Source organism: Ornithorhynchus anatinus, chromosome 2, assembly GCF_004115215.2.
Source record: "Ornithorhynchus anatinus isolate Pmale09 chromosome 2, mOrnAna1.pri.v4, whole genome shotgun sequence".
In the NCBI taxonomy this organism is placed as follows: domain Eukaryota; kingdom Metazoa; phylum Chordata; class Mammalia; order Monotremata; family Ornithorhynchidae; genus Ornithorhynchus; species Ornithorhynchus anatinus.
Genome location: NC_041729.1, coordinates 33047861 through 33067855, shown reverse-complemented (window position 1 = coordinate 33067855; position 19995 = coordinate 33047861). Strand labels below are relative to the sequence as shown.

The window sequence follows — 19995 nt, the reverse complement described above, 5'->3', positions numbered from 1 at the left end:
AATCACTTTGTCCTTTCCTACCCTACTTTCTGGATTTCCTACTTCAACGCAGCCCACATACTTGGCTCCTCTAATGCCGACCTATTCACTGTGTCTCGATCTTATCTACCTTGCCACTGAGATTTCGCCCACCTCCTGCCACTGGCTTGTAATACCCTCCCTCTGCATATCCAACACGATCACTCTTCTCACTCTTCCCTTCTTCAAAGGGTTAGTAAATCCATCTCCAAGAGGCCTTCCTCAGTTAAGCCCTCACTTCCTCTTCTCTCACATTCTTCTGCTGTGCCTTTGGACTTGGATTTGCAGCCTTTATTCACCCCTCTTTCAGCTTCCCAGCCCCTTTTGTACTTATCTGTAATTTATGTATTTATATTAATGTTTGTATCCCCCTCTAGAGTGAAAGCTCATGGAGGGCAGGGAATGTGTCTACCAACTCCGTTATACTGTACTCTCCCCAGCACTTAGTACAGTGCTCTGCAAACAGTAAAGCACTCAATAAATTTGATTGACAACATCTGTCCTACGCTTTCAAGTCGGTTCAAAAATGGTAGATTGAAATTCCCTTGAAATGCCCACTGATTTACAGCTTCCTTTGTCCTGGAAGGGAAAGGGAGAGGATGTCAGTAGAACAAGAATAAGACCTATAATACTTGGGTTTTTGTAGAGCTCATTTCTTCCCAGAGCAGTCTCATGTTATCTCACTTTTGCCTCACCATAACCCTGTGAGAGAGGAAGAAAGGTAGGTATTAGTATCCCCATTTCGCAGATGGGGAAACTGAGGTACTACAAAGTTAAGTGACTTGCCCATGGTCACACAGCAGCCCGGTGGCAGAGCCCAGACTTGAACCCAGGACTTCCAAATCCCAGAACGGTGGTGTCTTTCCACCACCCCGCCTCCCCTAAAGATCTCGATGAAAGAGAACGGAGCTTGGACTTAAAGCTCTTTGAAGGTAGGAAATGTGCCTTCCGAACTCTTAGCACAGTGCTCTACACACGGTAAAGCTCAAAAAATACCACTGATTGATGATAGATTGTGCTTGTGTACGCCCAGCCCCCCGTGGTCCTCTGGCTCCCTGTGATATTCCCCCCACCAAGAACTAGAGAATGGGGAGGGCAAGCCAAGTGTCTATTAATTTGAAAGCTTTAGACCTCCCCTTTTTCACAGCAGACACACATGAGAAGCTCCTGCCCTAAAGACCTGTGGTTTCCTGCATCCTGTGTGCAGATTGGTTTTCATACGCCTTTCTTTGTTTGCACGTCACCCCAGGGACTGTCATTTTGGGGCCAGAACATTGATTCAAGCTGTGTTATCCACCGGAGCAACCTAAACTATCAAGCCTGAAAAAGTCGAGAAACACAACCGGCAAGCAAAGGAAGTGGGGGTTACTTAGCTTGGCGAAGCAGAGGTTTGGTGAGGCTTATGAGGCCGGGGCTCCTGTGATTGGATGCTGTAGGAGAGATGATGAAGTCAGGATGATGGAAGATGGGTTTACAGTGGCCACAGGAGGGATTTAGCCGATGAAGTCATTGGAAAAGGAAGGGAGGGCCGTTATTCAGTGGGTGACTGAGGGTGACTGAAGGTTAGAGAACTGACACCTTGAAAGTTTTTTTAAAAAAGGAGACGGTCCGGGATGGGGCAATAGAATGAAGCGGCTAGCTTCTATGGGAAGTAGTGTGGCTTAGTGGAAAGAGCACAGGATGGGAGTTGGAGGTCCTGGGTTCTCATCCTGCCTCTGCCACTTGCTGGGTTTTTGACCTTGGGCAAGTACTTGATTTTTCAGTGCTTTAGTTTCCCTACATGTAAAAAAGGGTTCAATATCTGTTCTCTCTCCTACTTAGACTGTGAGCCCCATGTAGGGTAGGGACGGTGTCTAGCCTGATTACCTAAATTATTATTATCATATCTTTTTAATTGCTTACTCTGTGCCAAACACTGTTCTAAGCACTGGGGAAGATACAAGTTAATCCGATTGGACAACGTCCCTGTCCTGCTCGGGGCTCTCAGTCTAAGTAAGGCTGAGGGCACTGCTTACTACATAGTAAGCACTTAATAACTACTACTCTTATTATTAGGGGATCCTTCCAGCCCTAGGCTTCTGGGATTCTCAGTTCATTTCAATCAATCCATCACTGGTAATGAACCTTTAGCATGTGCAGAGCACTGTCATGAGTGCTTGGGGGAGTACAATAGAACAGTATAACAGACACACTCCTTGCCCACAACGAGCTTACAATCTAGAGGGGGAGACAGACATCGATATAGATAAAGAAATTGCAGATATGGACATAAGCACTGTAGAACTTGGAGCTTAAAATGGCCGGCGGTTTTGCCCATTCTACCCTCTGGCAACCTCCGGTTGGGGTGGGCACCCAAAGAAGAACTTAGCTTGCATGTCTTGTTTAGACGGCACGGAGGTGGAGCAGGTCGCTGCGTTCTTGCCGAGCCAGGAAGAAGGGCTGGCGGGGCGGGGGGAGACTTTTCGGTGAATTTGTTGGCTTCTGAAATCTGACAGGAAGGAAGATCGAGTCAGAGCCACAGCACAGGAAGAGGTGAGGGGTCCAATTGAGAGCGTGATAGACCGTGGGCTTGGGGAGGGAGGAAGAGAAGGGTGGAGCAACTCTCTCCCCGTGGCCCGGGCCACTCCCGCACCTCGCTTCCGTCATGGCGACGATCCTTTCACCCACTTGGGGGAGAAGACGGCGATGAGCGGGACCTGTGTGGATACCTTAGGGAAGCAGAGAGGAGAAGGTTTACCAGCCACCTGCCTCGCTGCCTTCTGGCTCCTCTGGTTGCAAGAAAGTTAAAGCATCACCCAGAAGAGTGCTGGGAAGTCTGCTCAGACCCCACCGCGGGGGCCGGAGAGGGACGGAGGCGGCAGCTGGAGGGACCGAGGCTCTCTTGCCTGAACTCCCCTGAGGAGAGCTCCAGGGACTGAGGTAAGTTGCAGGCCAGGGCTCCTCCACCATCTAGGCCTTGAAAGGGACCGGCCTTTCAGGAGATGGGGTGCAGAAAAGGCTGCTGACTGGTGACTTCTCCGACTCTGGGATGGGGCCGGTGCCCAAAGCTGGCAGAGGGCCGAAGGTGGCCCGGGACCGGGAGCCTGTCATTTAGACTGTGAGCCCGTCATTGGGCAGGGATCGTCTCTGTTGCTGAATTGGCCATTCCAAGCGCTTAGTACACTGTTCTGCACGTAGTAAGCGCTCAATAAATACTATTGAATGAATGAGGGTGCAGGAGCCATGCGGAGCATGGGGGGTTTTTCCCACCACCCGGGAACGGATGCTGGGAGTGGGCCTTGGTGCCAAGTGTCGATGCTATTTGGATTTTGGCTCGGGGGAGCTAAGAGACAACCCTGGTCGGAAACTTCCGGGGGAGCTGGGCTCTTCCTAAGGCCCGGGGCACGGCTGGAGAGGCTAAAGTGTACATCTAGGGCACCGGAGGGAGTCAGAAGGTCATGGGTTCTAACCCCAGCTCCACCACTTGTATGCTGTGTAACCTTGAGCAGGTCACTTCACTGGTGCCTCAGCTGTCTCATCCGTAAAATGGGGATTGAGACTGTGAACCCCTTTGGGACAGGGTCTGTGTACAACCTGATTAGCTTGTATCCACCCCAGCTCTTAGTATAATAGTAAGCACGGAGTAAGCGCTTAACAGATACAAAAAATTATTATTAATTATTATTGAAGGGTTTTGCTCCTTTTCCCTTCTTCCTGTTTCTCCGGGGCTGACCGGGCTAGAAATAATCTAGACAACCATGGCCAAGAACACTTGGAGAATGTGGTAATATCAAAGAGCTTGAATTGAAAAAAGAAAGGCCTCCGGGGCAGAGATGAACTGGAGGCTTGTGGGGTCGGTCTCTCTCTCTCTAAGTTCATTCATTCAATAGTATTTATTGAGCATTTACTATGTGCAGAGCACTGTACTAAGCGCTTGGAATGGACAATTCAGCAACAGATAGAGACAATCCCTGCTCACAGTCTAAACGGGGGAGACAGACAGCAAAGCAAAACAGAACGGAACAAAACAAGACAACATCATCAAGATAAATAGAATCAAGGAGATATACACCTCATTAACAAAATAAATAGGGTAATAAATAATATATACAAATGAGCACAGAGCTGAGGGGAGGCGAAGGGGGAAGAGCGGGGAGGGGGGGAAGGGAGGGGGAGCAGAGGAAAAGGGGGGCTCAGTCTGGGAAGGCCTCCTGGAGGAGGTGAGCTCTCAGTAGGGCTTTGAAGAGGGGAAGAGAGTTAGTTTGGCAGAGGTGAGGAGGGAGGACATTCCAGGACAGTGGGAGGACGTGGGCCAGGGGTCGACGGCGGGATAGGCGAGAACAGTGGTCGGTGAGGAGGTGGGCGCCAGAGGAGCGGAGCGTGCGGGGTGGGCAGTGGAAAGAGAGAAGGGAGGAGAGGTAGGAGGGGGCAAGGTGATGGAGATGAAGCCTAAAGTGAGAAGCTTTTGTTTCATGCGGAAGTTGACAGGCAGCCACTGGAGGTTTTTAAGAAGGGGAGTGACATGCCCAGAGCGTTTCTGCAGGAAGATGAGCCAGACAGCGGAATGAAGAAAAGACTGGAGCGGGGAGAGACAGGAGGAAGGGAGATCCGAGAGGAGGCTGACACAATAATCCAGTCGGGATATTATGAGAGCATAATAATGATAGTATTTGTTAAGCGCTTACTATGTGCCAAGCACTGTTCTAAGCATTGGGGTAAATACAAAGTCATCAGATTGTGTCACATGGGGCTCACCGTCTTCATCCCCATTTTACAGATGAGGTAACTGAGGCCCAGAGAAGTCAAGTGGCTTGCCCAAGGTCACACAGCAGACAAGTGGCAGAGCCTGGATTAGAACCCACAACCTCTGACTCCCAAGCCCGGGCTCTTGCCACTAAGTTGAGCAGGGACCTCAGCCAGCATGGTATAGTGGGTTGTGCATGAGTCTAGGGGTCAGAATGTCATGGATTCTAAACCTAGCTCCACCACTTGTCTCCTGTGTGACCTTGGGCAAGTCACTTCACTTCTCTGTGCCTCAGTTACCTCATCTGGAAAATGGGAATTGAGACGGTGAGTCCCATGTGGGACAGACGCTGTGTCCAACTCGATTTGCTGTATCCACTTCAGCGCTTAGTACAGCACTTGACACATAGTAAGCACTTAATAAATACCATCATCCTCATCATAATAGTAATGATAATAATAATGGTACTTGCCAAGCACTTATTGTGTCAGGCATTGTTCTAAGCACTGGGGTAGAGGCAAGTTAATCAGGTTGGAGAGAGTCCCCGACCCACATTGGGTTCACACTCTTAATCCCCATTTTTTACAAATGAGGAAACTGAAGAACAGAGAAGTTAAGCCACTTGCCCAAGTTTATACAGCAGACATGTGGTGGAGTCAGGATTAAAACCCAGGTCCTTCCGTCTCCCACCGTTGCGCTGCCTCCTGGCTCCACCGTGACTCTTACACCAAGTAGCGACTGTCATGTGCTCAAGAACCCAAATCAATCGATGGTATTTACTGAGCCCTTACTATGTGCAGAGCACTGTACTAAGCGCTTGAGAAAGTATGCTATAACAGATTTGGTAGACACGTTCTCTGCCCACAGTGAGTTTACAGCCTAGAGGACTGTGCATTCTAGATCAATCGACCTATTTATTGGGCACTTATTGTGTGCAGAGCACTGTATTAGGTGCTTGGAGGAGGACATTGTAACAGGGTCGGTAGACACATTCCCTGCCCATAGTGAGCTTACGGTCTAGAGGGCCCCAAACCACACCCCAACCCACAGCAGGGAAGGGAGGTGAGGCGTAGGAAGTGCCTCCGAATATCAGGGATGACTGGACATGACGGCCTTTCTATCGTTGGTCGTGGAACAAAATCCTCGTCCAGCGGGGCAGCTCTCTTCTCAACCGAGTAACCGGAGCTGAAGGAAGGTGTGTGGGCAGCAGGACAGACACAGGATGCTGCTCTCATCAGCCCTCGGCTCACCTCCACCATCTTTCCCCTTGCCCTGCAACCGCCTCCCCATCTCCCCTCTGGCGAGGACGTCACTCCCTGCGGGAGCTGTCGGCAGTCTGGCCGAGAAACTGCCCAAGAGGTGGAGTCCAGGCTGGACCACTGGGCTCTTGTGTCCGGGCACAGTCCCAGTGACCATCTGCCCAAACCCCAGGCCTCCATTGCACACAGCTGAGCGACAGAGAGCACTAATTTCTGTGGTTTCTCTATCTCTTCCTTTCTGTTTTTCTCTCCTCCTGGCTTTCTCTCCCCCACTTCCGGCTCTCTCTCCCCCCTTCTCTCTTTGTCTCTGTTTCTTCCTCCACAAAGGTGGTTCTGACCAGTCATTTCTTTGCCTCCTACCACCCTGACTTTCACTCCCTCAATTCCCATGTCTCCCACTTAAATGTCTCATCCTTGGAGGGATGGGGCATATGTGTTTGCGTGTATGTGTGCATACAATCCTCTTCTCCATCCTTCTCCTTCTTTTGGCTGCGGCTCAACCGTTGAGGATGGCCTAGTGAAAAGAACGCAGCACGGGGAGTCAGAGAGACCTTCTTTCTAACCCCAGCTCGGGCTCCTCCATTTGCCTGCTGTGCAGCCTGGGGTAAGTCATTTGACTTCTCTGGGCTTCAGTTGCCTATTAAAATACCCAATCTCCCTCTCCTTTAGAACGTGAGCCCCAAATGGGACAGAGACCATGTCTGATCTAATTGTATCTACTCAATCAGTGGTATTAATCAAGCTCTTACTTACGCAGACCACAGAGCACTGTACTGACCATTTAGGAGAGTTCAGTACAGTAGAACTGATAGACATGATCCCAGCCCACAGATAGCTTTCACTCCAATACTCCAACCTTTACATACGTGGTGCTTAGTACGGTCTAAATATCTAAATTATTAGTAGTATTATTAGTAGTAGTAATAAATATTATTCTTTGTTGGGAGCAGTGGGTCAAGGGCAGAGGAAGCCAAGGGAAGCAGTGTGGCCTAGTGGATAGAGCACAGGCCTGAGCGACAGAAGGACCTAGATTCTAATCCCCAATCTGCCACTCGTCTGCTCTGTGACCTTGGGCAAGTCACTTAGTTTCTCTGTGACTCAGATCCCTCATCTGTTAAATGGGGATGAAGACTGTGAGCCCCATATGGGACAGGAACTGCACTCAACCTGATTAACTTGTATCTAAGCACTTAACAAATACCATTTTTAAAAAGTCCAGGCCTGAAGTTCAGAGAAGAATATGCCCCATAGCACTTAGGTACAGATCTATAAATTATATATCATAAATTATTTATATTAATGCCTGTCTACCCCTTTAGACAGTAAGCCTGTGATGAACAGGGATCACTTCTGCTAATTCTGTTGTATTCTGTCTCTCCCTAACGCTTAGTATAATTCTCTGTACATAGTAACTACTCAATAAATACCACTGATTGAATGAATATACACATTCTGACCTCTCTGCAGACTCAGTCTCACCCCAGCAACCCCACTGTGGCTGTTTTTAGGTCTGGGTTAGCAGCCTCAGAGGAGGAGGGAGTGTGTGCACAAGAGGAAGAAGGGGAGGGGAAAGGAGCTGTTGGATGGGTCAGGTGGGTCCTTTGGGAGCTAGATGGTTGGTGGGGGGTTAGAGGGGGAAGGGTCCTAGCAGTGGGGAAGAGCAGGTCCAGGGAGATTTACACCATTCGACTCCAGGGTCCCCTCTGCAGCTAAATCTAGAAATCATCTCATCAACAACCACTCCCAGCTTAACCCAGAACAAGTAGTCATCACTGCCAGGTGAGAAAATGCAAATTTCATTTATTTAGCTGCCTCAGCTGGTGGCTTTGAACGGGGGTAGGAGACACAGTAACAGAGTTGCTAGTCTCTCCTCCTCTAGCCTCTAAGCTCCTTGTGAGCAGGGAGTGTCTCTACCAACTTTGTTGTAGTGTACTCTCCTAAGTGCTTAGTACAGTGCTCTGCTCACAGAAAGTGCTCAATAAATATGATTGATCACAAGCTTCTGCCTTCCAAGTGCTTAGCAGACCTTGGGCCTTCCCATCCTGGCCTCTGCAATGTGATCTGAATCGATGTATTACCTAATTCCCCGACCACTAGGGCTAGTGAGTGGTCCTTCTCTCCTCCCCTCCCATCCACTGCTTCAGCTTCTACTTGTTTTTGATATCTATCCTTTCCCTGTTTGGGGACAGGGTGGGTGAGATGCATTAAATATCCATTTTATTGAAGAGGAAACCGAGGTTCAGAGAAGTTAAATCACTTGTCCAAGGTCACACAGGAGGCAAAGGTAGATTAGAACCCATACCGATTCCTGATCCTGGGAATCAGTATTATAGTATTTGTTAAGTGTTTACTATTCAATCATATTTATTGAGTACTTACTGTAAGCAGAGCACTTTACTAAGCACTTAAAATAGTACTAAGTGCCAAACACTGTTTTGGGTGCTGTGGTAGATACAAGTTAATCTTGGGTACAGTCCCTGTCCCACGTGGGGCTCATAGTCAAGTAGGAGAGAGAATAGTTTCATTCATTTGTTCAATTGTATTTATTGGACACTTATTGGGTGCAGAGCACTGTACTAAGCGCTTGGAAAGTACAATTTGGCAACAAATAGAGACAATCCCTCCCCCACAATGTACTCAAGTGTTGAATCCCCACTTTTTGTAGTGGATGCTACTCAGGCACAGAAAAGTGAAGCAAATTGCCCAAGGTCACACAGCAGGTAAGTGGCAGAGCTGGGATTAGAACCCCGGGCCTTCTGACTCCCAGGCTGGTGCTCTAGCCACCAGGCCATGCTACTTCTCAGAAACAAGGCTCTGGGGAGCCAGGGCTGTGTGAGCTGCCTGCAGTTCTGCTCATCGGGGGTTTTCGGTTCCTGTATCTTAGTCCCGCCTGGGCCTGTGGTGGGATCAGGTGATGTGAGTTTGGGGGCCGGAGGGGCATCAGTTGTTGTGAGAGGCCAGAGCACCCCTGCAGTGCAGCCGTGGTGGGCTTGGGGTTCACATGTCAATGTCTACGCAAGAGCGGTTTTGGGTGTAGAGTCTGTAATTCACCTTGTGGCGAACTGCACAGAAACCTCCCCAGCTCCTGCTCTTCTCCCCCTCCATTGTGTATCTCTGTGAGGTTTAATGTTCAGCGCTTTGCCTGCCTGGTTTCCTGTGAGCTTCAGGAGCCCCTACCGGGAAGGGCAGGACCTGTTCCTAATCTGTATCAGACGTTTCCTACTGCCAAGCAGAGTCGTGCCCTTCTAGTGTGGGATTATTAGCTATTGACTGACCGTCTGATGGACTTTCCTGAGTGTTGATGGAACTGGGTCAGAAGGCTGGTTTCACATAGATAAGCATCTCTTCCAACTGTGAAAAGGCCCCCAGAGAGGGAGCGATCCCACGGTCTTTCTTGGTCATCATTTCCATCAACTAATCTGTGGCATTTACTGAGCGTTTACTATATGCACAGCGGTATGCTAAGCATTTGGAAGAGTACAGTTGGTAGACACAGTCCCTGCCCTTGAAGATTTTACGGTCTAAGATTACCTACCTCTTCCTTGTACCTAGCCTAAAGTTCTCATGTTGCCATTTAGCCCAAACTATGTTTTCCTTGCCTTTAAGGAGCTTTTAGTTTAGCGAGGGAGACAGGCATAATTACTTACAAAGAGTGAAAGCAGGATGAACAACAATGATATGTCATCATGAAATGGCCAAATAAATAGGTATATATGTAAATAGGTCTGGAGAATGGATCTGAAATATATACATACTAAGGGTGGCTATTGGGTTTATGTGACTTGAGTTATGAGTTAATCAGGGAAGTCTTCCTGGAGGAGGCATTTTAAAAGAGCTTTGCGGATGGGGGAAGCTACAGGCTGATAGATTTGGCGGGGGGGGTGGAACGGAAGGAGTTCCAGGTAGCTGTAGTGTCAGACAAGGGTCTGAGGTGGGACAACTGAAAGCAGGAAACAATGAGAAGTCGAGTTGTGGAGAAGCGAAGTATTAGCTGAAGTGCTGCAGGTGGGGAGATCTGCTCAACCTCTTTGAAGCCAATTTTAAGAAGTTTCTGTGTGACTTAGAGAGAAGTGGCTATCTACTGGAGACTTTTAACGAGTGGAGAAGTGTTTCCAAGCAACTTTTCAAGACAACAAGAAAGGAAGCACTGGGTAGTATAGCATTTATTGGGGAGAGGCAGGGAGACCAGGGAGGAGGCTACAACAATAATAATAATGTTGTTTAAGGGCTCACTAAATGCCAAGAGGGGTTCAATACAATCAGATCAGATACAGCCCCAGCCCCACATGAGGTTCAGTGTCGAAGAGGGAGAGGAATCAGGGATTTAATCCCCATTTTACAGATGAGGAAACTCTGGCAGGAGTAAGTTACATATCTTATTCAAGGTAACGAGCAGAAGAGTGGCAGAGCCAGATCTTAACCCAGGTCTTCTGATTTGACCTATGCTCTTTTGATCAGTCATATTTATTGAGTGCTTACTATATGCAGAGCACTGTACAATGCAACAGAATCAAGAGGATGTTCCCTCCTCTTTCCATTTGGATGTAGTAGTCTGCTCTGGCAAGTTCTTGAACCATGTTGGTAACTGCTTGGGTATAGAGAGAGGGTTGGGTCTAGGAGTTTGTTGGGAAGGGAGAATTTGCAGGACTTAGCATTTGATGTCCAATCCAATCGTCTGGTATCTTTTTTAAAGCCATCGAGTCGTTTCTGACCCATAGCGACACCACAGACGCATCTCTTCCAGTCGCCCCGTTCTCCATCTGCAATTGTTCTGGTAGTGTATCTTCTGGTATCTCCCTCTATGTCTAATACAGGGCTTGACATACAGGAAGCTCAAATAAAGACCACAGTTTAATCGGATGAGAGAACTGAAAGACCTTGAGGAGCTGAGCCTACACAAGCTGAGGGCTTCTTCACATTCTGAAAAGCTCACTAATAAATTGCCCTTGCTCTCCTTTTCCAGGCAGAGCTATTCTTGTTGATTGTTCAATCAGTGGCATTGATTTGGCACTTACTATATGCAAAGCACTGTACTAAGTCCTTGGGAGAGTACAATACAACAGAGTTAGTAAACACAATCCCTGTCCTCTAGTTTACAATCTAGTGAAGGAATGTACAGTCTAGCTCCCCTAACTCATTTAAAAAATTCATAGAATTTGTTTGAATCCATTCTACCATTGTAACTGGACGCAGACAGTCCCTTCTTGGAGTGCTAGGCGGCACAAAATAAGGAGTTTGTGTAAAAGACCAAGGTGATAAGCATGATCGGAGGCTGGGAAAATAGAGGTTATGAGGGGAAAGTTTGGGATTCTTCAGCTTGAAGAAAAAGGAGAGAGAAGGCTTAGTAATATCAATTAATCAATCAATCATATTTATTGAGTGCTTGCTATGTGCAGGGCACTGTACTAAGCACTCGGGAGAATACAAACAATATAACAGAAACATTCCCTGTCCACAACTAGCTTACAGTCTACGGGGGAGACAGGCATTATATATAAGTAAATTACAGATACGAGGGTAATTGTCTGTGAGATTTGAAGAGGGAGGGTGTTACGGACCAGAAGCGGGACTTGGACCAGTGGGTTGGCTGAGAGATAGATGAGATCTAGGTACAGGGAGAAGGCTAGCATTAGAGGAGCAAAGTGTGCAGCCTGGGTTGTAGTAGGAGAGTAATGAGGTGAGGTGGGAGGGGACGAGGTGATTGACTGCTTTAAAGCCGAAGATAAAGGAGTTTCTGTTTGATGTGGAGGTGTAAGGACAACCACTGGAGGTTATTGAGGAGTGGGGGACTTGGACTGAATGTTTTTGTATAAAAAGTGATCCGGAGAGCAAAAGTGAAGTATGGAATGGAGTGGGGAGAGACAGAAGGCGGGGATGTCAGCAAGAAGGCTGATCCAGTAATCAAGGGGGATAGGAGGAGTGCTTGGATTTATGTGGCAGCAGTTTGGATGGAGAGAAAAGAATGGAATTTAGTGATATTGTGAATGTTTAACCATTGGGATTTAGTGATAAGCTGAATTTGTGGGTTGAATAATAATAATGTTGGTATTTGTTAAGCACTTACTATGTGCAGAGCACTGTTCTAAGCGCTGGGGTAGATACAGGGTAATCAGGTTGTCCCAAGTGGGGCTCACACATTTTAATCCCCATTTTACAGATGAGGGAACTGAGGCACCAACAAGTTAAGTGACTTGCCCCAAGTCACACAGCTAATAGGTGGCAGGGTCGGGATTAGAACCCATGATCTCTGACTCCTAAGCCCGTGCTCTTTCCACTGAGCCACTCTAGTTAAATGAGAGAAAGGAGTCAAGGTTACGGACTTTTGAGACGAAGAAGGATGGTGGTGCTGTCTACGGTGATGGGAAAGTCAGGGAGAGGACAGGATTTGGGTGGGAAGATAAGGAGCTCTGTTTTGGACATGTTAAGTTTGAGGTGACCATGGGACAATCAAGTAGAGATGTCTTGAGGGCAGGAGGAAATGTGAGATTGGAGAAAAGGAGAGAGATCAGCGCTGGAGATCTAGATTTGGGAATCATTCACATAAAGGTGGTAATTGAAGCCTTGGAGTGAATGAGTTCTCCAAGGGAGTGGGTGTAGATGGAGGGTAGAAGGGGACACAGAACTGACCCTTGAGGGACCCCCACAGTTAGGGAATGGGAGGCAGAGAAGGAGTCCATGAAATAAACTGAGAATGAGCAGCCAGAGAAGTTACAAGAATAGAAGTTACAGCGAGAATGGTGTTAGTGAAACTGAACAGTGCTTGGCACATAGTGAGCATTTAACAGACACCATCATTATCATTTTTATAATTTTTCTAGGAGAAGGGGGTGCTCGACAGTGTCAGAGGCAGCTGAGAGGTCGAGGAGGATTAGGATGGAGTAGAGGCCATTGGATTTGGCAAGAAGGAGCTCACTGGTGACCTTTGAGAGGGTGGTTTCTGTGGAGTGAAGGGGATGGAAGATTGGAGGGGGTCAAGGAGAGAATTGGAGGAAAGGAACTTAAAGACAGTGGTTGTAGACAATTCGCTCAAGGAGTTTGGGAAAGATTGTTACAGGGAGATAGGGGGAGATGGGTTGATAACTGGACGGAGCCGTGGGGTCAAGGAAGGGGTTTTTTTTAGGATGGGGAGACATGGGTATGTTTGAAAGCAGTGGGGAAGAAGCCACTGGAGAGCGAACAGTTGAGGAAGCAGCGTGGCTTAGTGGAAAGAGCATGGACTTGGGAGTCAGAGGTCATGGGCTCTAATCCCAGCTCTGCCACTTGTCAGCTGTGTGACTTTGGGCAACTCACTTAACTTCTCTGTGCCTCAGTTACCTCATCTGTAAATGGAGATTAAGACTGTAAACCCCACGTGGGACAACCTAATAACCTTATATCTATCCAGCGCTTAGAACAGTGCTTGGCAATTAGTAAGTGTTTAACAAATACCATGGTTATTATTACTGAGTATTGCGGTCAGGGAGGGAAGAACGGAGGGGGCAAGTGTCGTTAAGGTGTGAAATAATGGGGTCGGATGCAGGCGAAGGGAGTGGATTTTGGTAGAAGGCAGGAGATACTATCCTATCCTTCAGCCCTGACTTGAGCAATAAGCTTGAACTGGGAAGCAGTGTAGCCAAATGGTGGGAGTCTGAGAACTTAGATTCAGCTCCATGCTCTTCCACTTGTTAGCTGTGTGACCTTGGGCAAGTTCCTCACTTCTCTGGGCCTCAGTTTCCTCATCTGTCAAATGGGGATTGAATACGTGTTCCCCTCTCTTACTTAAATTTTAAGGCCCATGAGGGATAGGGACTGCATCTGATCTGATTATCTTGTACTTACCCCAGCATTTAATACATTGCTTGGCACAGAGTACATGCTTAACAAATGCCATTATTATTATCATTATTATAGCATGAAGGACTTCACTTAATTATAAGGAAGAATTTCCTGTTGTGGAACAGGTTGAAATGTGATAGGACTGGGAACTCCCCTCCAAAAATTGGTCTCATTGTCTGTGCCCCAGTCCCGAAGGAAAGGGGGGGCAGCCTTGTGTGGATGCTTTTGTGACAGTTGGGTCGGCATGGAGAACAAAGTCAGCAAGCAGTAATGCGGTTCACAAGATGCTTGCCTTCGCGACAGGTCTGGATGATTGCAGGTAACAGAAAATTGCCGATCAAAGCCACCAGGCAGGAAAAAAAACCACTGTGGGTTTGAGTTTTTCCATATTAGGTGCTACAAAGCTAAAGTCATGGGCTAAGTGGGAGACAGTAGGGTAGGAAAATGAACTACACAAACTAAACTTTCCCATCCACTGCTTTCTCCCGATGCCTCTGCTCCCTCTCCTGTTTGCCCCTTTCCATCCCACTCTCCTTCCCGCCTTTCCTGGTTTTGAGGACTGCATAGGTCAGCCAGATTACTAAGCATCAGGCACTGTTCTTAAGGCTGGGGAAGATACAAATTAATCAGATCAGACATAATCCCACTTGAGGCTCACAGTCTAAGCAGAAAGAAGAACAGGTTTGAATCCCCATTTTGCAGGTGAGAGAACAGAGGCACAGAGAAGTGAAGTCATTTGCCCAAGGCCACACAGCAGGCAAGTAATAATGGCATCTGTTAAGCACTTACTATGTGCAAAGCACTGTTCTAAGCGCTGGGGAGGATACAAAGTGATCAGGTTGTCCCACGTGGGGCTCACAGTCTTAATCCCCATTTTCCAGGTGAGGTAACTGAAGCACAGAGAAGTTAAGGGGCTTGTCCAGAGTCACACAGCTGACAAGCGGTTGAGCCGGGATTTGAACCCATGATCACTGACTCCCCAGTCCATGCTCTTTCCACTGAGCCACGCTGCTTCTAAGTGGCAAGTGGCAGAGCTGGGATTAGAACCCAGATCCTCTGACTCCCAGGCCTTTGCTCTTTCCAATAGGTCACACTGTTTCAATGGAGAAGAAATGGAGAGTAGCTTCACAGCTTTCTTTCTATTTTACCGGCCCTGGTTATGGGTTCTAATCCCAGCTCCACCACTTGTCATCTGTGTGACCTTGGGCAAGTCACTTAACTTCTCTGTGTCTTAGTTACCTCATCTGTACAATGGGGACTGAGACTGTCAGCCCCACATGGGACAGGGACTGTGTCCAACTTGACTTGCTTGTATACACCCCAGGACTTAGTTCAGTGCCTAGTGCGTAGTAAGCATTTAACAAAAACCATTATTATTATTATTATTATATCCTCGACCAGAGCATTGAACTTGTGGGGCTGGTATTCTCCCTTTTTGGGTGCAGCAGAATTCACAAATAGTTGGAGGAAGAGAAAGAAACAAGGCTCTAGTTGCTGTTAGCAAGAGCATGGAAGGGGAAATCAGTGAAAATTGATGTAATTTGAGAATGTGCCTAAGTGCTGCTAGGCATATGCCCTCTGGAAAGGTGAATCTTAATTGGGGAAGTTCTCCTGGAGGAGGTGTTAGGCTTTCAGGGAGACTTTGAAGATGGGGTGGGGGAGGGTCTTGAAGGGGGGAGGCAGTGCTTGGCTGGAAGAAGGAGATGAGCAATGAGTCAGAGGAGGGTCAGAGCTAGGGTAGTGAGTCCTGCTTGGCTTGCTTTGTAAGTGAAACCACAGTCATTGTGCACTCAGGACTTCCTTCTGCAGTTGAGCAGAGGAAGTTATTCAACTGTGATCATTTCTCCTGTTATAGAGCAAAACTCCTTGTTAGGCAGTCATATTTACTGAGCACTTACTGTGTGTAGAGCACTGTAATAAATGCTTGGAAGAGTACAGTGTAACAAAATAGACACATTCGCTGACCCCAAGGAGCTTGCAGTCTAGAGGGGGAGACAGACATTAATATAAATAAATGAAATTACGGATATGTACATAAGTGCTGTGGGACTGGGAAGGGGAGATGAATGAAGGAAGCGAGTCAGGGCGACACAGAAGGGGTGGACGAAAAGGAAAGCAGACTTTAGTCAGGGAAGGCCTCTTGGAGGAGATTTGAAGGGGGGTGGAGAGTAGTTGTCTGTCAGATATCAAGAGGGAGAGTGTTCCAGGCCAGCAGCAGCAGGACGTGGGTAAGAGGTCGGCGGTGAGATAGGTGGGATCGAGGTACATTGAGAAGGTTAGCATTAGTAGAGCTATGTTTGCAGGCTAGGTTGTAGTAGGAGAGTAGCTAGTGAGGGAGGAGGCAAGATGATTGATTTAAAGCTAATGGTAAGGAGTCTTTGATGCGGAGGTGAATGGGCAACCTCTGGAGGTTCTTGAGGAGTGGGGAAACATGTACTGAACGTTTATGTGGAAAAATGATCCAGGCAGCAGAGTAAAGTATGGACTGGAGTGGGGAGAGACAGCAGGCAAGGAGTCAGCAATGAGGCTGATCCAGTATTCAAGGCAGAATAGGATAAGTGCTTGGATTATAAAATGGTAACAGTTTGGATGAAGTGGGAAGGGAGGATTTTAGCGATATCGTGAAGGTCGAACTGACAGGATTGAGTAATGGATTGAGTATGTGAGATGAATGAGAGGGAGCAGTCAAGGATAATACCAAGGTTACAGGCTTGTGAGACAGGAAGGATGGCAGTACTATTTACAGAGATGGGAAAGTCAGGGGAAGGACAGGGTTTGGGTGGGAAGATAAGGAGCTCCGTTTTAGACATGTTAAGTGGGACATCCAAGTAGAGATGTCTTGAAGGCAGGAGGAAATATAAGACTGCAAAGAGAGAGAGAGAGAGATCAGGGCTGGAGATGTAGATTTGGGAATTATTCACACAGAGGTGGTAGTGAAGCCATGGGAACAAATGAGTTCCCCAAGGGAGTGGGTGTAGATGGAGAATAGAAGGGGAACGAGAACTGAAACCTTGAGGGTTACCCACAGTTAGGGGGTGGGAGGCAGAGGAGATGCCTACGAAAGAGACTGAGAATGAGTGTCTAGAGAGATAGAGGGAGAACCAGGAGAGGACAGTGTCAATGAAGCCAAGGATGGAAAATGTTTCCAGGAGAAGGGGGTGGTTGACAGAGTCAAAGGTAGATGAGAGGTCAAGGGGGATTAGAATGGAGGAGAGGCCATTGGATTTGGCAAGAAGATCATTAGTGACCTTTGGGAGGGCACTTTTTGTGGAGGGAAGGGGGTGGAAGCCAGGTTAGAAGTGGTCGCGGAGAGAATTGGAGAAGAGGAACTGTAGACAACTCACTCAAGGAGTTTGGAGAGGAATGGTAGGAGGGTGAAGGGGTGATAACTGAAGGGAGCCGTGGAGTCAAGCGAGGATTTTTCTTTTAGGATAGGGGAGCCATGAGCATGTTTGAAAGCAATAGGAAAGAAGCCATAGTAGAGCAAACAGTTAAAGATGGTGGTCAGGGAGAGAAGAGGAGGGGGGCAAGTTCTTTTGATAAAGTGCCAAGGAATAAGGTTGGATGTGCAGTTAGTGGGGCTGGATTTTGGAAAGAAGGCAGGAGATCTCTTGAGATACATACCTGGGAAAGGTGGGAGAGTTTAATAGGGGCAGGAGAGATTTTAAGAAGATCGCACTGGTTGTTTTCAATTTTTTCAATAAAGTAGGTGGCCAAGTCATTAGGGACAAAAGATGGGAGAGGTTGGGAAACAGGGGGTTTGAGGAGGGAGTTAAACGTCTGGAATGACCTATGAGGGCAGTGGGCATGAGAGTCAACAGGACGGAGAAATTATTTTGTCGGGCAGAGTTAAGGCATTCGAGAATGAATTAGAGGTGGCCGAGGTCAGCCTGATATCTAGATTTCTGCCAGTAGCGTTCTGCAGCTCGTGCACAGGCGTGAAGGAAGCAGAATGTGGAGGTGATCCAGGTCTGTGGGTTAGTGGTTCAAGATCAATGAAGGGATAGGGGAGCGAGTGAGTAGAGTTCAGTAGAGAGCTTAGTGTTGAGGGTGTCATTTTGGTTGTCAAGGGAAAGTAGTTTGGGTGAAGAGGCTAAATGGGGCATGATGACGAGAAAAATTGGAGGGGGTCAAAGGTTTGGAGGTCTCTGTAGGGGAACAGGACAGGTTTGTGGGGAGGAGGTTGTGGTCAGATGGAGGGATTTCAGAGTTGGTGAGGGAAGTCTAGCTACCCTCGTGCTTAGCATAGTGCTTGCCATAGAGTAAGCACTTTACACATACCATAATTATTATTCTAATTATCATTTCTTATATTACCTTTCTCTTTTCTGCTTCCCTTCCTGGAGATGCCATCACACACACACACACACACACCCCACCCTCCCAACCCCCCCAGCTTTACAGTGAACTGTTCAAAGTTCAGCAGGCCTGTCCCCTCTCCAGTACAGATGGCCCCTAGATACCTTGATGTCCAAGTGCTTAGTCCAGTGCTCTACACCCAGTAAATGCTCAATAAATACCACTGATTGACTGTCTGGTATGTTTATTTTCAGCCCCCTTCCACCCTCTGCCCATCTCTATTGTGTTCTGCAGGTCAGCCCAGCATCCAGGATCGCAGGGACCTGGGAGGTGAATGCAAATAATAATAATGGTCTTTGTTAAGTGCTTACTATGTGCCAGGCCTTGTACTAAGCGCTGGGGTGGATACAAGCAAATTGAGCTGGACACAGTCCCTGTCCCATGTGGGGCTGACAGTCTCAACCTCCATTTTACAAATGAAGTAACAGAGGCACAGAGAAGTGAAATGACTTGCCTAAGGTCACACAGCAGACAAGTGGTGGAGCTGGGATTAAAACCTATCACCTTCTGACTCCCAGACTCATGCTCTATCCACTTACGCCATGTTGCTTCTCCTCTTGGATCAAGTGGGAGTGCTCAGGGGTCTCCCAAGAGAAACGGTCTAGGTTTGGGCCAACTAGACACACCTCAACAAAATGGTATGTGTGATGCTGTCATGATATATATCCAGGGTAACTCATTGTGTATGTCCCTGTTGGGCATTCTCAAATGCCACAGGGGACCACCCTACTCGTTCTGTTGGGAAGTTGGGAGATTCTCAGCCTGGGGTGCTGGAGGAAGCCGCTGCCGAGCCCCCATCCTGGTCCGAGTTCGACGAGGTTCCTGGAAAGGGCCCACGTGGTCTAGGCTCTGACCCAGATTGGAGTGCACAGATTGGGGGGGCACAACTTTCTGGGGTGTGGAGTCAGTGAACGCCGATGCCTGGCATTGCCATCGTCCTTTCACCCTGTGGGAGCCCGTCCGCCAGGGGAAAAGTACCCTGGAGACACCCGCTCCCCCAGCGGGTCCCAGATTCGGGTCCTCCCTGTTGTCTTTCTCAAGGGACCCCCTTGTAGGATGCTTCCTGCAGGATGGCCACAGCTCTGCCACTTCTGCTTCAGCCTCACCCACTGTGAAGAGGCTGACGGCCAGCCTCCCCCGACATTAACAGCTCCTCCCCCCATTCCCCAGCCTTTCACTGGAGGGCTGCAGCCAACATTCGGATAGGGTACAGCAGCCCTGCATTCCTTCCTACCCCCACAGCCCAGCCTTTTCACCTGCTCCTCTCCCCCAACTCGGCATTCAATCAGTCCTATTTATTGATTGCCTACTATGTGCAGAGCACCGTCCTAAGCACTTGGAAGAGTAGAGTATAACAGAGTTGGTAGACACGTTCCCCGCCCATAACTAGTTTACCCTCTGCCTCCGAGCTTTCTCTTCCCAGCCTAGGCCGCGGTGGGCAGAAGAAGGGGTTTACTAACCGTGAAAGGAGAGTGGTCCTGCCCCTCGGACTGGCCACTCCAGGCTGGAGTCAGCCTGGAAAAACCACCAGTCACTCCATGCCTCAGCAGCTGCCCGTATTTCCAGCTCCGCTTTCTGCTCCTTCAGGTTGAGACCGGAGCCTGGAGCAGATGGGCTCCTCGGGATTTCTACTAACGTTGATTTTTTTGTCTATTTTAGAAAGATGGAGAAGGGCTGAAGCCATCTGAGCCCCGAGCCTGGCCCCGCCCCTAGGGAAAGAGCTGGAGGGGCAGCATGGCGGTGGAAGTGGTGGCAGGCAGGGCACAATCCCTCCGGTGGGGCTGCTGAGGCTTTGGTGCCCCCGATGGAAGGTGAGCAAGG

The 19995-nt window shown here is 48.3% G+C and overlaps 1 protein-coding gene across 1 annotated transcript in view; it reads left to right on the top strand.

Moving 5' to 3' along the window:
* The first annotated feature begins 2630 nt into the window (after window positions 1-2630).
* The window catches only part of NLRC3 (NLR family CARD domain containing 3), a 42680-nt gene continuing 25315 nt past the window's right edge, over window positions 2631-19995 (top strand). Inside the window, exons 1-2 of the mRNA XM_029050465.2 lie at window positions 2631-2937; window positions 19834-19985. Of these exons, the coding sequence (XP_028906298.1) occupies window positions 19979-19985 (7 nt within the window). The 5' untranslated portion in view covers window positions 2631-2937; window positions 19834-19978. The remainder of the gene's footprint in view (window positions 2938-19833; window positions 19986-19995) is intronic.